A 17567-nucleotide genomic window follows, 5' to 3' on the forward strand; every position below is an offset into this window, starting at 1 on the left:
CAAGAGGACATCCTTAAATTAGCAGTGTTTCCTTCAGCATCATTGTTAAAACGTGGATGCAGCAAAAATGAAGTTAATGTCAAACCCAATGGTGTCATTCATGTCTGTTATGTAGCTTAAAGTAGCACTTTCGAAAAATCTAGGGGCAATGTGAAGTGATGATTTCTTGCATTGCCCTGGCTTCCAAGACAACCAGGTAACCTTTCAATTGCCATGTCACTAGTGCTATATCCAGACACTCTTTTTATCTCTTCTACTAACATGTTGATGTTCCCTGGAATGGTTTTGAAAGTCTCCACCTGCAGTTATTCTGGACCATCTCATTCACTCCTATGTTGGTATCTGCTACCTTTATACCAATACTTCTAAAATCAGCCTCTAGCCCGACTCCCCTGAAAACCTCTAGAATACTCTACAGGATAGTCCAGAAGTGCCTCACACTCAAGGAATGTAATCATGTAATATAATTTTCTAACCTTGATCATCCTCTTTTTCTCTGTCCTCTTAGCAGTGGACTTACTACAACCCCCTAGTCACCCAGGCCAAAATTCTGGGGTCATACAGATGTCACCTTCCTCTGACCCTTAGACAGCATCTTAATAATAACAATGTTCCAATTTTATTGTTTGTTACTATTTGTTTTCTTTTGTGGCTACACTCTGCAGAGTTAAGGGATACTTTTGTTCTCAGGCAGATCTCTGGCACTGCGTGGGGGAACCGATGTAATAATAGAGGGTTCAAATCAGGGATTGGGCACATGCAAGACAATAACCTTACCCCTTGCACTATCTTTGCAGCCCTATTGTTTGTAACTATTAACTTTTTTAATTGTATAAATTTATTAAGTCATTGGTTTAGTTACTGACACTCAGTATTACAAACACCAATCCCATCACATTGCACCTTCACGCCACCATTATTTCCAATTTTCTCAACCACCCAGAGCAGGTCCTCAATAATTTATTTTACATTGCTTGTTACAAATAATTTGCTAAAAGGATAATAAAAAATGTTTCCTTAGGAGCAAGTTAGTGAAGATTGTTGTATCTCACCAGGGAGACATTAAGTCCTTGTGTAGGAGATTACTAAGATGTAGCTACAGGTTAAACATTATCTGTTTACATTTTATTAATCGAGACTGGTTGCTTTCTACAATTGCCGCCATGCTCCCTAACAATTAAAGTTTTAAGAAATAAAACAGGCAAGCTTGCAACACAAGTTGGGAAGATTTTTTAAAGGACACTGCTGCCACCTAATGGCAAAATGCATGCACGCTTTGGTGCCATACCCAGCAATGCTCAGGGCTAACTCCTGGCTCTCTGCTCACTCCTAGTGGGCTATGGGGACCATGTGAGATGCTGAGGATTGAACCCAGTTGGTTGCGTGCAAGGCAAGTACCCTACCCACTGTACTATTGCTCTAGTCACCCACCAGAATTACTTTTCAAGTATCAGAAAATTATTTTCGAAGTATCATTTTATTATTTTAAAAGTTTTATCATTTTAAAAGTAGCATTATTTTAAAATATCACTTAAACAAAATGTGCCTCAGGCTGCCTTGGAAATTCAGACAGAGCTCCAGGGTGAACATGGAATTTGCCAGGGTTCAGGTAGGGAAGCTGGCCTGTCTGTAGCCATGAGGAAGGCCAGACAAGTGGCAGATTGTTCATGTAAAACAGGATGTGATGGGAGTTGGAACCCAAAGGAAATGAGATCAAAGACATAGGCAAGGATCCCATTTTGAAACAGCCTTGACTGCCATATAAAGGAGCTTGGTCTTTATTCTGGATGGGATTTTCAAAGCAATGAAGCCAAATCTGATTACATGCACTTTATTTAGAATGGCCACTCCAGAGACTAGACAGAGAAGAGACACAGTGGGAGGTAGGGGCAGCCAGGGGGCAGGGATATGAGGGAAGAAACAAAGTAGAACTGGAAATAGGGGCTGCGAGCCAGACTAAGGTTGGAGTGGCTGGGGTGGGAGGAGAAGGGCTAACTCTGCAAACATTGTATGAATCTGAATACTCAGAACTTCTGAACTTACCAGTAGAAAAGTTTAATTTGTTTTTGTGGGGCAGTTTGTTTGTTTGGGAACATAATGGACAGTGATGCCATGAACGAAGGAAAGAAAGAATGTTGGTGTGGACATGATGGGTCTTGTAGCCATACCTCTTTCAGAATACCTGCAAACACTTCTTGAACTTTTTGTGACATTAATATATGGGAACACAGGAGGAGCAGGAGGAACAGAGCCAGAAAAGAACCAAAAAGACAGGGTTTCTTGAAACCTGAGGGAGAAATGGTCATCTGAAAGGGAGGGTGAAATATTAAGACCCCTGACAGCCACACGTGCTGAAGCTTTAGAAAGGAGTGAGGCCCAATCCTGACCTCAACGTGGCACAATCCATAAGTGCAATCAATTCAGGAGAGGCAGCAAACACGGATTAGCAATAGCAAAACTACAGTAAGAATCACAGTCAGAGCACATCCAAGAACAAAGAAGCCTGAAAATCACACAGTAAACTCGGCACACCCTGAGGATTTGCATCCTACCAGAGTGTGAAGTACAAGGCAGAGAGGGTAGAAATCATCTGAGACTGAAAAATGAGGTCAGGGCAGGATCTCGATGCTGCCAGTACATACTGTGCACTAGGATGAAGGGAGGGGGGCACTGAAAGTCTCATTTTGTTTTGCTTTACTATTAAGGTATTTACCTGCACAGAGATGAACCAGGCTCAATCCCTGATACCATATATGGTTACCTAAGCTCACCAAGAGTGATCATTGAACAAAAAGCCAGGAGTAATCCCTGAGCATTGCTGGATGTGGGTCAAACTCAAAAAAAACCCATTAGGGGTAAAACACACACACACACACACACACACACACACACACACTGCAACTATCAACATAGCAAAAGAAAACACAGTACTTTATATATATATATATATTTACAACTTTGAATGGGAGAAGATATTTTTAAATATGACTCAAAATTCAGAAGCCATAAAATAGGCTTTTAAAAAGGCAGATATATTGAATTATATAAAAAGGTAAAACTCTGACATAGCTAGAATAAATCAGGAACTAAGTGGAGAAAACAAAAAATAAAATAGGAGAAAATATACACAACTCATAACACTGAGGGCTAACTACACATAGTTAATCCTCAATAGCAGAATATTGGATCCAGCTCTCTATGCCATATGAAAATACATAGATGCTCAAGTCCTTTATATCAAATGACATAACATTTGCAAGAAAACATTGTAAATGGTATTTATACTTCCTATAAATACATTCTTTTGATAAGGCTGTGTGGAAACAGGCACTCTTTCACATTGCTAGTGGACATTTGAACTGCAACAACTTTCATGGATTTAGAAATATCCATTTAAATTACAAGTACATATACTCTTTGATTCAGCACTACATACAGATTTATTATTAAGGGAATTAATCCTATATTCAGCTGACTCTTGTACAATGTGAGCTTGAACTCTGTGAGTTCACTTTTAGATATATTTGCTTCGGGGAAAATTTGTGATAATTTGAAAAAATCATAGCCAAGCTGTTTCGCCTACAATAATTTTCTAAAAAGGGAAAGAAAATGTATATATATTACACATGCACAAATATGTATACATAAGCGGCTATATTTTCATTTACTACCAAAAAATATAGACATAAAACTATTATAAAAGGTTAAATGTTTGAAAACTTGGGCATATACACACGGCCATACATGTGCTCATTTGCAGTCTAGAAAAATGCAAACAAATATAAGGAAGCATAAGTCCTCACTGCAGAAAATTCACTTCTCATTGACGAACAGTAACTAGTCATTGTGCTGGATAGTTAATAAACTTCTTGGTTCTCTGTGTGTAAAAATCTAATGTGTCTGTGCAGCAAAAATTGCGTGGGATGCTTATGTGTCATTACCCTCATCATTCATTGGGTGCAAGACTTCAATGGAAGTAGATACCCTTCAACAAACACAGAGTGGATGATATACACTTCATTATGTATTAGGTTCATTGCTGTTTCTAACTTTAGTCTCAAGGAATTACCTTACCATATAGCATGCCTGTCTCATAATCAAAAAAGCTGCCTATCAGCACAAGGAACTACTTTATTTTGTAACTCCTTTCATTTTAATTTAAATATGTTTCAAGCTGTACTTTGAATTTGAGTGGAATGCTGTAAACAACAAAAATTATACAATCACTCATTCACTTCTCTCTGGGCTGAGCTAATGTGAAGCAATCATTGTGCTGCTTATTTGTAATGCATTAATCATTGACCCTTTAAATAATATAAAAATTTCACATTATCTTTTAATTGTTGATGTCTATTGTTAGTGATGTGGATTATTAGCAATCCTGTACAAAAGGCATTATTGATGAAGGTTCCGAGAGACAATTTATACTGTAAACATACAAACATATGTCACCCATTAATGTGCTATGATATAGGTATTATGTATTTTGCATATGATTCCTTTGGGGTGGACTACAGGTGACAAAAGGGATCATGGTAGAGGGCTTCAGCCACTTTGTTGGTGGTGGTGGTGTGCAGTCATTGTGTAACATTAAAAGCATTCATGGGACTGGAGAGATAGTAGAGTTAAGGGCAGGGCTCTTACCTTGCACACAGCTGACGCAGGTTAACCCCAGATAGCACATATGGTCCCTTGACCATTGCCAGGAGTGATGCCTGGGTGCAGGTGTAAGAGTAAGCCCTGAGCACTGCCAGGGGAAGCCCCCCCCCAAAAATACTGCTGCTAATGTAGTATAACCATGTTACCTAAACTATAATAATGTTTTAAGAATAATAAATTTAAATTTTAAATACAAAATAGTACTTTAAAAATTACTTTTTCCTTCTAGCTTATTTTATTGGAAAGATATGGTATATAATATGCATAACATGGAAACATCTGTTAACTATATTATCAGCAATATTTCCTGTCAACAGGAGACTCTTTACAGTAAAGTTTGGGGCAGTACTCAATGTTACACAGTGATTTTTGAGTGCACAAAGGGTCATTTTCCTAAACTCTCCATTGACACAGATCAACAGATCAAGAAGGCACAAATACAAGGCCATTCAGAGCAGTAATATTATAGTAGCAAAATATTGGAAAGAATTTTAATTATTTATCAATAGAAGACTGAATAAACTGGGTACAGTGTCTTGATCTCATGCTTTGTTTCACAGCAATAAACACAGAAAATACTGAGTTCAAATCTTGGGTCTGCTACTTACTATCTAAGCTTCCAGTTTTTTTTAAATCTGTGAGAGGAAGCACAGAGTAATGCCTACTTACAGTAATGCTTACCAAAGAGTAGTATCTACCTAAGAAGTAACACCTAATACTTAAAAGTATTCTGGTCAGCCTAAGAGTAATGCCTGCCAAAGTAGTATGCCTACCTAAGAATAATACCTACCTAAGAGCACTGTTTATCTAAGAGCAATGCCTGCCTAAGAGCAATGCCTACCTAAAAATAATACCTACCTAAGATTAAGGTTTACCTAAGAGCAATGCCTGCCTAGGAGTAATGTCTGTCTAAAAATAATACCTAGTGCAATGACTACCAAAGCATAATGTCTACCTAAGAGTAATGTTTTTTTCTGGGACTAATAATACCTGCTTAAGAGCAATGTCTACCTAAGAATAATACCTATTAAGAGTAACGTTCACCTAAGAGTAATGTGAACCTAAAAGCAAAGCCTACTTGAGTAATGTCTACCTAAGACAATGGGTAGAGATGACATGAGGCAATATGTGGGAAGAGGTGGAAACAGTGGCTGGCATGTGTTCATGCAATACAGACTGCTTCCATGTTTTAATACTGGATTTTCTCCCCACAACAAGATACACATACCACTTTGGAAAGCAAAAAGGAAACTTCCTAGGGACTTATATTGGAAGCACTCTAAGAAACACTGCTAAACACAGCAGTTGTGCAGGTGGTTATTCTTAGGAAAGAGGAAAGAGGAAAGAAAAGAGTTTTAAAAGTTACTTAAATACATGCAGAAAACTCTGAAAGGCCAGATAAAAACAAAAAAAATAGTTATTATCCGAGGAGCTGTTTGTCAGCAGGGGTGAGGGGATTGCATAGGATGATAGAAAGGGCAGGACAGGTGACATTTAACACAAGAGCTTTTTGTCGGTTTGATTCTGAACTGAACTATATAAATGAATGTCAAAAGAACCATTAGGAAGAACAAGCTGACATTATTTTCTGACTTTTCAGAGCTATCAAGATAAAAGCCAACCCCCTGAGCCCAGTGAAAAGAGCTTTACATGTCTGAGTTCACCCTGCACCCAGTGTAACCTGCCCTTCTCATCCCTCAACTGTGCTGTCACCCATGCCATTCTGTCCTAATATGAGAGTTTATCCCCCCACTACATAGGCAAAACTTGCCTAGCAGATGCCTATTCCTTCAGATCTCAGTTGAAAAGTCAGGGTTCCCCTCCTCTCCAAAAAAACCCTGCAAACTCTATCATCTTGTTTTGTTCTTTGTTCTCATCAAAGCACATTCCTTTCCCTTAGAGTATTTTTCTCAGCTATTTCCTACACTTGTTTGTGTGATTATTATAACTATAGCACAGCGGTAGGGCGTTTGCCTTGCACACAGGCAATATGGCCGACCCGAGTTCGATTCCTCCACCTCTCTCAGAGAGCCCGGCAAGCTACCGAGAGTATCTTGCCCGCACGGCAGAGCCTGGCAAGCTACCCGTGGCGTATTCAATATGCCTAACACAGTAACAACAAAGTCTCCAATGGAGACGTTACTGGGCCCGCTCGAGCAAATTGATGAACAACAGGAGGACCGTGACCGTGACTGCTTGTTTTGATTGATACATATCTCCTCACTACATTAAAAATTCTATGAGGAAAGGGGTGGTGCCTGTTTTTCTTCTTTTTCTTTTTTTTTTAATCCTCAGGTCAGAACCTGACAGGAGGGGCATGTAAATATCTTACTAGGACTGGAATGTCTATGCTCACCCCTTCCCCTAAATTCATAGAATGATATCGTAACTTCCAAAGAGAATGGTTTTAGTCAGAAGTTGGGGCCTTTGAGAGGTGCTGAGGCCATTAGGATCAGCTGTTATGAGTGACAAGAGGCTTCAAAGGGATTATGTGCCCTGTCTCCCAAGTGAGAATATGAGAGAAGTGGCCATGTAAGTGCCAAGGGCCAGGGAGCTCTCACCAGAAAGTGATCACGCTAATGCCTGGATCTTGTACTTTCTAGTCTCTGGAGCTATAAGCAATAAACCCCTATTGCTTCCTTTTTTCACAGGGGCCGAACTAGGGGTTAACCCAGCAGTACACAGGGCTTATTCCTGACCCTGCGCCCAGGGATCACTCCTGACAGTGCTTGGGTGTACTATACATGATGTTGGGGATCAAACCAGGGTCAGTGCTGTGCAATGCAAGTGCCTTAACTCTTGTGGTAGCTTTCCAAGCCTGAATCTCTACTGTTTCCAAGCAACATGTAACACAGAATGTCTAAATTATGTATTATATGTATTATGTTTTAGCCATTCAAACCATAAGCCATATGCATTAGATGAATGGTTACATTGCATAAAGAGAAGGAATGGGTCCCAGGTTCTAGCTAAGACAAGTGGGTGGCCTTCATTGGAAGTCACTCCCTAGTCCACACAAAGGTTGCACTGGTCTAGAAATCAGAACTCTGGAGAAATCAGTATTTCATAAGATAAAGGTAAAAAGCATTCATAAATGTGATTGAGGAAAGCACGGCCAATGAAGCAGGATAGTCAGAAGAAGAGATTTGGGAAGGCATGAATGGAGACCATTCCAAAAAGAAATAACAAATAGCACCTGATGATGCAGAGATTTTTGTCCATGCAGAGCCAGGCAGCCGAGAAGAAGGCAATATTTGGAGGAATTCAAGTCACATAAAAGATCTAGGCAAGTGTCATGCACACCTGCCCTGTCCACCAGTTCACTCTAGGTGACAGATTTTGGGGGGGGGCCATACAGGGCAGAGATCCGGGCTTCTTCCTGGCTATACTCAGGGAATGTTATATGATGGCAGAGATTACACCTGGTTCAGCTGCGTGCAAGCACATTAAAAGAGAAAATTTTAATGCCTGAACCCAGAATTTATGAATATTAGAAAGTTTCTTTTAAGAGAGAACATGTTTGAAAAAAACTGATAAGTATCTACACATTGCAGAAGCTGACTTGACGAACATTTAGCATCTGGAGAGCTGAGATTTCGGAAATGCTGCTTCTATTTATGTCTTTTTTCCTCTTTGCGTGTGGGAAAGTTTGGGGTACACCTGATGCGTTCAGGGGCTACTCGCAGCTTTGCGTTTGGGGGGGCAAGCTTCCAACAGGGTTCAAGAAATCATGCAGAGCTGGGGATGGAAGCAGGGTCAATACGAGCACTAGAAAAAATATTTTCAAAGTTCTTCTTAAAGGTTACCTAACATAGTGGGGAAAATAAAGAATTACGTAAGGGCTAGGGATGAGAAAGTGTTTTAGTTTGTTTTTGCAATTGTGTTTTATTTTGGGACTACATCTAGTAGTGCTAAGGGTTTAATCCTGCCTCTCTGCTTAGAAATCATTCCTGGATGTACTTGTAGGGGACCATATGGAGTGCTGGGGAGATTGACCACATGCAAGCACTCTACCTGCAGTGTTTTCTCTCTAGCCCCAAGGAAGTATTTTAGAATAGGAAATATTTTGCGTCCTTATTGGTTAAGAATTCAGGCATGAACAAGGGTAGGAGGGTCAAAGAGAGCTCAATGGACTTAGTGCTGGCTTTGTACACAGGGGTCAGTTCAGTACATAGCACTTTATGGTGAACTGAGCACACACAGGAGAAACCTCTGAGCACAGAACTGGGAGTAGACCCAAAGCACCACCAGGTGTGACCCCTTAAGAAGAAATGATAGGGTTGGAAAGCCAGGTGTACATGTGACAGATAGGTGGAATGAGAGAGACACATCAGTATGTGATAGCCTCACTGGAACACCAGTTCCACCATGATGGCACAGAAGACTGTGAGGGTGGGTAAGGATAGAGTCTTAGAGAGTGAAGCTATTGAGAAAATTCCCACCTGAAAATCTCTACTTTCTCAGGCACTTGTTGGGGAGGTGAGGAGATTGGAGTGAAGTAGACAGGAGTTTGAGGAGGGTGGGATAGATTTAGCCCATGACGTCCAAGGAAAGTATGTGGGGGAACTGAGGAAAGATGGGAAACAGATGATCAATGGTGCTGTAAGGGAAGTCCAAACAGAGACCACTGCTTTCTAATTACCCACAAGAGAATGGCAGAGAAGATGCTCCAGTAGGCCAAGATTGCATACTAGGATTAAACACAGGTTCTGTGGAAAAGGATGAGGAATGAGGTATTTTGAAGAGCTGCTGAAAGGAAAGTTCCAGTAACTGGTGATAGTGGTATATAAGCTTATTGGGAAACTGAGGAGAGAAGTGGATATTTGGACCAAAGAGACAGATACAGATGCTTATAATCTCAGACAGGGGATTTGTAGGGAAAGGCAAGGTCCAGGTGCTGAAGAGAAGCTGGTGCAGAAATCACAGCAATGAAAGGAGACTAGACCTCAGGAGTGGAAGAGCGGTTCTCACTGGCAGTGTCCCAATATGATAGCTACAGTGGTGATGGAAATACCTAGAGCCAGGGATGGGAAGGATAGTACAGCAGGCAGACCACTTGTCTCACAAGCATTTGACCTGGGTTTGATCTTTGGCACCATATATAGTCCCCCGAGCACTGCCAGAAGTAAGCTCTGAGCACAGTCAGAGACCCATGGTCCAAAAGCATCTATGAATGAAGACAGGAGGGAGAGTGACTAACAGGTAAGGTGGGAGTATTAGTTGGGGGAAAAGGTAGAGGTAAAGGAGACAGCATTTTTCCTGAAGGGAAAAAGGTGAAATAATGGCCTGGAAGAGACTGTGGTGCAACAGGCCACAGTTGCACAGGGCAGAAAGGACAGTCACCACTAGCGAATTTCAGGCAAGAGACAGTCTTTGTGTTATGCTAAGAGTCAGTAGTTTTGGGGTGGGGTGGGAATGTTATTAAAAAATATATAGTTCCAGTGGGCCAAAGGCCAAGAGTTACAAAAAGAAGAAACAGAAATGGAGGAATGAAAGACTTAAGGAATAAAAGAGTTGAGCGGACAGAAAGGAATGAAATTTCTGCTTCCACAAACCAGGGGGAAGGAGGAGCTGGGTTCTCAAGCAAGTGCTTCCAGAACACAAGAAGGAAGTTGCTTTGGGAGATGTATACGTTAGGTGAAAGAAAAATTCTAAACTAGCTCTTTATGGAAAATGACAACAAAATTTCAGAAAAGAAAAGGCCCAAACCCTCAAGGTTTCTAGTTTTCAAGAAATAATCTTCCCACTGTTCACTCCGGCTCTATTTTTCCTCTGCAAAGGGTCAGAAACGCTGGTGAAATCAGCCTTGGGAAACTGTTCTTTGTCTGGAAATGTTTAGCAGTTCCCTGAAGTGGACAGTAGATGGCAACAAAGAGCCTAGAAGGAAGCCAAGATTTTCCCTGAAGCTCAGAGGTGGGGAGACATAACAGAAGGTTCTGGAAACCACATTTTCTAGTCCTACAGTCGCCTATTTCTCATGTATTGTGTTTTATTACAATTTACTGTCTTTCCCCAGAGACAAGGACTTCCTGCAGAAGAACTGGACCTCTATGATCAGTGTTATTGAATCCCTTATGCAAATGACAGCACAGGAGAGGTTTCAGTAAACCTGTTAAGTGAATGAATGGCTGAGTGAGGGGAGTATGGGGAAAAATTCCAGATAAATATGGCTGGGGAAAAGATATAGTCCTTTAGGTGAATGTGGTACATCAAAAGGAGGACTGCCTTGGGAGACAGACTAGGCTGGCTTTAAATCCTGGCTCTGCTCTTATAGCTATGGGCAAGGTCCCTCACAATTTCTAAGCCTTGATTTTATTGTCCACAGGAAGTTTTTCCATCAGATCGAGTGTGATAGGAAAATACACAAAATTGGCCTAACAGAGTGTTTTATGTGCAGCACTCAAGAAAAGCACTCCTTGTTCTCCAGCCTACAGGGCCAGGCACCAGAAGGGAAAGAATCCCTAGCAGAAAGATTTGCAGAAAAAATGGAATTAGCACCTTGATGCCAGTGTGTACCACCAGTGGCTCACACTTGAATGGGTTTTATTTAACACAAATATAGAACTGATGTCACCATATTAAGACTTGGAATCCTTTCTCAGTTTGTTTTCCCTCAATAGTGTAGCAATAGCACCAATTTAGAAGTTTTGACTTTTCAGATTATTTTTGGAGTGAAGTGGGAGCAGGTGGAAGGAAAAAGGAAACCTACCTAGTTTTTTCCGCATCAGACTCACTTAGAACAAAAGTTAAGTGTAGCTAATAGGCATGAACATTTAGCCAGAACTTGGCCATCACCTCAGACAGCAAGTACCATGAGTGTTGGGGATGCAGAGCTAGGGATGTAGCTGCCTGCATCACTCGCTTTGGAATACGGGGCGAAGACCCAAATATTAGGTAACTGTTTCTATGCTACAAGGGACAGGCCTGAGAAATGGCCTGAAATTCTCCTGGATTTTGGAACTTGAGAGTTGCTTCCCTTGAAGCTCAGGGAAGTGAACATTTAGAGCAAATGAAAAAGTGGCAGTGAAGCGACACCAAGTGGCTGCATATGTTAAAAACATCCCCAAAGAATAGGAACTTAAAAACAATCTTAACTGAAAGAAACCAGGACCCGCAGGCCAATCTTTCAGAGGGCAGGAAATGCCACAGAGAACAGGGCCATTCTCCAGCCAGCAAACGCCCAAGCTGACTGGTCCTGAAGGCTGGTTCCCAGCCATACTTTGGGGGGTTGGCCAGAATTCCTGAGTTAGAGGAAACACAACTTCCTAACCATCTTTCATCCAGGGGACTCAAAGGTCCATGTGGCCTCATGCCATTCTTCATGCACTATTAGTAACGGGGTGAGGTAGGGAGAGTCTGGTCTCCCCACAAAGGCCCAGCAAGCAAGATAAGAGAAACTGGTAGCTAAAAGTCTCAGAGACTGCCTCACCATTCAGTTAGAAAAGACACACATTGCTTTTCCTTTTGGTCTGCAGTGCAAGCAAAGCCAAGGTATTCTGGATGGTGCAAATGATGGTGCCCCCTACTTCAGGCACAAAGGAATTCGATGATTTTTTCTACCTGAGATAGGAGGTTTAGTCACCCATCCTTTGCATCAGTCCCCAAATCTCATCGTCTCTAGACTTCTTGACCCTTGTTGGATCTTCTTCAGTTCAGAGAAGATGGATTGGCTGGACCAGAGCTGCAAGTGCCTCTTTTGAGACGACTGCATGCTGCCTTCTCTCCTTCCACTATTAACTGCACCCCGAGGCAGGAAGAAGCAGCAACAAACCCCAAAGCACTACAGCCACAGAGCCCAAGACCTAGACCACCACCCCCCCCCCCAGACAAGCAGTTTGTGGCACCATCCATGTTTACCCACAAAGGATGGTTCAGAAAAGCACGCTCGACACTCGGAAGGCTTTGTCCTCGGCCCACAGGCTTGTGGCTGGCATCACACTTGTTATGGCAGCCTAGTCAGGCAGCAACTCAAGATCTTGGCAGGCATTAGGTGTGCAGGTGGGCACAGTGGTGTGGGTGAGTGGCCTTACCTCCTTTCCACAGCAGATAGATTGGAACCACATACAACATAACATGCTGGATATAGTAGACCTCCAATTCAAAAGGGAGCTGCAAAGACAAGGTTGGAGAGAGATGTCAACATGGATAACATCGAATTCTAAACCTGAAAGCCCCTGCTCTTGAGGGCCCAAACTTAGCAAACCCCCCCTGTGCTTCACACCAGCTTCCCCACCCTTTGTGGTCCCGAAAGAGACTGAAATGAATACACTTAATCATCTTTTGGTCTGTGATCGTACTCTTCCAAAGTGTACTGTGCAGATGCTACTAGAATAAAAGCTTCACTATGAAAGTTTGGTTAAAAACTTAAATGTTATATTCAATATATCACTTTAGAGGGTTGCTACATACACACACATGAACAATATACACCTTAGATGTTCACTTTATAAATCAATTGGAATGTTGACTTAAGTGGTTTCTACAAATAAGAAACTTGCTTAATACTGTTTATCTGGTGTTAACCCTCCTTTTGTTTAACCAGTGTTTTTTCAAAATTAACACTCTATAGAGAGTTTCACGAACAGGCAACAGCTTAGGGAGTTCACAGCATTGAAACCAATTTGCAAGAAGCATTAAAGGAGCTTCTTTTTTTATTTTTTTATTTATTTATGTAGGAGTACTGCTATTTATTCAGCCACTGATTAGCTGATTGAATTGTGCATGAACTCCACCTTACTTTTTTTTTCATTTTTTATAATTTTATTTACTGAATCACCATGAGAGCAGTTACAAAGCTTTCGGGTCTGTCTCGGTCATACAATGAAACACCCGTACCTTCACCAGTGCCCATTCTCCAACCCCAACAACCCCAGTACACCCCTATCCCACACCCTCCCCCTACCCGTGGGGCAGATGATTTCCACATTAATCTCTCTCTACTTTGATCACATTCAATATTTTGACACCAGACCCACCATTATTATTTGAGATTTTACCCCAACACTCAGATCTGCTGAAAAGGCAACAGTAGACAATTTGTTTTCTATTGCTGGTTATGAATAACATATGATGTCGCATGGCTAAGGCAGTGGCTGCGTAATTTTGAAATTTCAAAATTTTAACACTTGAATCTGGAGGGATTTCTGCCAAAACTTGCTGAGTTCTGAGATTTGCTCCTGAGTCTCTGGGATCATGACTGTTAAGAAGCTTGATCAGGAGCCAGAAAGGCCGTTTGTGGGCGATGACTTGGGGTCTCACTGGGGTGGGGAGGACAGGACTGGCTCCACCTCCATCCCATGAGGTCCAACATGTCTTGTCACTGCTGGCCCAAACCTGACTATCCAATGGCCTCTGGAGGATGACGGCCTCTGAGACACCAAGGGGGAGCAGGTGGAGGGATAACACCCTTTCCCCCCTAGGGTGGCCTGGCGACAGTAACCTACTGCATGGTCTGAATGCATTTCTGCCAAAAGCCGCTGGGGTTTCAAGATTTGTTTCTGAGTCTCTGGGATCATGGCTGTTAAGCAGCTTGATCAGGAGCCAGAGAGGCCATTCGTGGGTGATGACTTAGGGTCTCGTTGGGGTGGGGAGGACAGGACTGGCTCCACCCCCATCCCGTGAGGCCCAACATGTCTTGTCACTGCTGGCCCAAACCTGACTATCCAATGGCCTCTGGAGGATGGTGGCCACCGAGCCGCCAAGGGGGAGCAGGCGGAGGGACAACACCCTTTCCCCCCGGGTTGGCCCGGCAACAGTAACCTACTGCGGGGTCCAAACGGATTTCTGCCAAAAACTGCTGGGTTTAGAGATTTGTTTCGGAGTCTCTGGGATCATGGCCGTTAAGCAGCTTGAACAGGAACCAGAGAGGCTGTTTGTGTGCGATGACTTGGGGTCTCATTGGGACGAGGAGGACAGAACCGGCTCCACCCCCATCCAGTGAGGCCCAAAATGTCTCGTCACTGCGGGCCCAAACCTGACTGTCCAATGGCCTCTGGAGGATGATGGCCACCGAGCTTCCAGGGGGAAGCAGGCAGAGGGACAATACCCTTTCCCCCGTGGGGTGGCCTGGTGACAGTAACCTACTGCGTGGTCCAGACGCATTTCTGCCAAAAGCCACTGGGTTTTGAGATTTATTTCTGAATCTCTGGGATCTTGGCCATTAAGCAGCTTGATTAAGAGCCAGAGAGGCCATTTGTGGGCGATGACTTAGGGTCTCGTTGGGGTGGGGAGGACAGGACCGGCTCCACCCCCATTCCATGAGGTCCAAAATGTCTCATCACTGCGGACCCAAACCTGACTGTCCAGTGGCCTCTGGAGGATGGCAGCCACCAGGCCGCCAGGGGGAACAGGCCAAGGCACAAAACCTATTCCCACCTGGGTTGGCCCAGCACCAGTAACCTACTGCAGGGACCAAATGCATTTCTGCCAAAAGCCGCTGGGTTTCGAGATTTGTTTCTGAGTCCCTGGGATCATGGCCATTAAGCAGTTCAATCAGGAACCAGAGAGGCCATGCCTCCAATTATATAGCTGAGCCAGAGGTGGTTTGTGGGTGTGTTTCCCACATACCTAACTTTTGGCTGTTTACTTTCTTGGTAAACTTTGCCCCAAGTTTTTGGGGTCTGGTCAAAGGCACAGCAGCAATTCTGGGGTATCTGGAAGTCTGAAGGCTCCATCAGGCTGCTACTGCACTTGCCTCACAGGTACAGACTGACCTGCTGGTGGCACCATACCCCCTAAGGACCTTCTTTAAAGGACAAGACAAACATCCCAGCATATGCACTGAGTATGGTATTCATGGTACTTAAGGATTCCCTCTACTTAGATTTAAGAAAGGTATTTCTACTCCTACCTTGCTAAAAAATTTTATACATTTTTTAAATAATGAATGTCATTTATCTTGATATTCTATGTCTGATCAACAGTTTTGCATGCATAGAGATTTTTACTGCAGTCTTTCTTATTGATGCTAACAATTAAGCAATATCTATAGCATAAAATTATTATAGACTGGGGGCTTAGATCTCCAAGCCTGCTTGGATCAGGACTAGGCCTCCTCCACCCAGATCCCCCATCTTCCAGTATGTAGGCATTACACCCACCAACTTCCCCCAGCACCGTTAATCCCATCAATGGCCAAGACCCAGAGACTATAAAACCCAGCTCCTGGAAGAGAACAGCAAAGAGTCTCCTGCCTCTGTGCCTGGCTGTCCTCACTGGGGCCCCTTGGAGGAGGACAGGTTGAGTTTCTCTCCCCACCCCGAACAGATCCCCGGCAGCTGAAGGCCTCCGGTTCCAGCCACAGCCATGCTTAAGACCACTCTCCACACGTTTGGACGAGCCTCACACATGAAGGAACCGGCAGAGGAACCCAAGTGTGCGGGACCTGGGGCTTAGATCTCCAACCTTCTTGGATTGTGACTGGGCCTCCTCCACCCAGATCCCCCATCTTCCAGTATGCAGGCGTTACACCCACCAACTGCCCCCAGAGCCGTGTAATCCCATAAACGGCCAAGACCCAGACACTATAAAATCCAGCTCCCGGAAGCACACGGTCACACTCTCGACCAAGTGACATCTTATTATCTAGTTCTTACTCTGGAGAACCTGGCAGCCTACTGTAAGTATCCTACGCACATGGCAGAGTCTGGCACACTCCCCGTAGTGTATTCAATATGCCAAAAACCAGTAACAATGATGGGTCTCATTCTTGTAACCTTGAAAGAGGCTCGATTGTGGCACTTTCTAAAATCTCAGGGCCAGGACGAAGGAGACGTTACTGGTGCCTGATCAAGGAAATCGATGAAAAACAGGATGACAGTGATACAGTGAATATTATATAATGCAAAACTAGTATTCCATTTCATAGGATAAAACATTTTGTACTTTTTTAGGCCTACTTAGATTTTTCCCCTTTAAAGTTTCTTAATTCACTCATTCTTCCTTTATTTTACATTAGTAGGTTTAACTATTTCATATAAACTCAAATATATTAGCACATATTTTTTTTTTTGCTTTTTGGGTCACACCCAGCGATGCTCAGGGGTTACTCCTGGCTCATGCACTCAGGAATCACTCCTGGCGGTGTTTGGGGGACCATATGGGATGCTGGGAATCGAACCTGTGTCGGCCATGTTGGCTGCATGCAAGGCAAACGCCCTACCCGCTGAGCTATCGCTCCAGCCCCAGCACATAATTTTTTTTAAAGTTTTACATATTATAGGGGAAAAAGTTTTACATATTATAGGGAACATATGATAATTACCACAGTAACAAACAATTAAAAAATTTAAATATATTTTAGATGCCAGAGTGGAAAACCTAGTTATGTAAATGAAAATAGGCAGCACACTATATGATTAGAATTTAAATTTTTACATAGATTAAAATCATAGAGCAACCAATAATTACATATTGATTTATTTGTTTATTTTCTGCTAATTCCATTTTTAATTCTTTTATGTTTTTCTGGAGCAAGCAATATGAAACAAATTTGTTATATGACTGCTAGGGGGCAGGTGGTGGAAAGGTGAAAGAGAACCTGAGGACACTGGTGTAGGGAAGGGCACTCTAGGGGTAGGTTTCATGTTGGAACACTGCATGCTTGAAACAACTCTATTATGAACAACTTTGTAAATCACAGTGTCTTTTTTGCTGGTTTTTTTTGGGGCCACATCCAGAGGTGCTCAGGGCTTATTGCTGGCTCTGTACTCAGGAATACACTCTTGGCATTGCTTGAGGGACCATATGGGATGCCAGAGAACAAGCCCTGATTGGCTGTATGCAAGGCAAATGCCCTACCCACTGTCTTAATAAAAACAGTTAAAAAATAACACTCTGTATTCTCCAGAATACATCTGAAGAAATACAACCAACCGGCACTTCCGGTTTCTGGAATATACTTAGCAACC

At 42.8% G+C, this 17567-nt stretch overlaps 1 protein-coding gene across 5 annotated transcripts in view; it reads right to left on the minus strand.

The window, feature by feature from the left end:
• TMEM164 (transmembrane protein 164) overlaps positions 1-17567 on the minus strand; it is a 544838-nt gene that overhangs the window by 373429 nt on the left and 153842 nt on the right. For all 5 annotated transcript variants that reach the window (XM_056125663.1, XM_056125661.1, XM_056125662.1 and 2 more), the window contains one exon: positions 12690-12768. In XM_056125663.1, coding sequence (XP_055981638.1) covers positions 12690-12768 — 79 coding nt within the window. The remainder of the gene's footprint in view (positions 1-12689; positions 12769-17567) is intronic.

The sequence above is a fragment of the Sorex fumeus genome, unplaced genomic scaffold, assembly GCF_029834395.1.
Source record: "Sorex fumeus unplaced genomic scaffold, SorFum_2.1 ptg000058l, whole genome shotgun sequence".
Lineage (NCBI taxonomy): Eukaryota > Metazoa > Chordata > Mammalia > Eulipotyphla > Soricidae > Sorex > Sorex fumeus.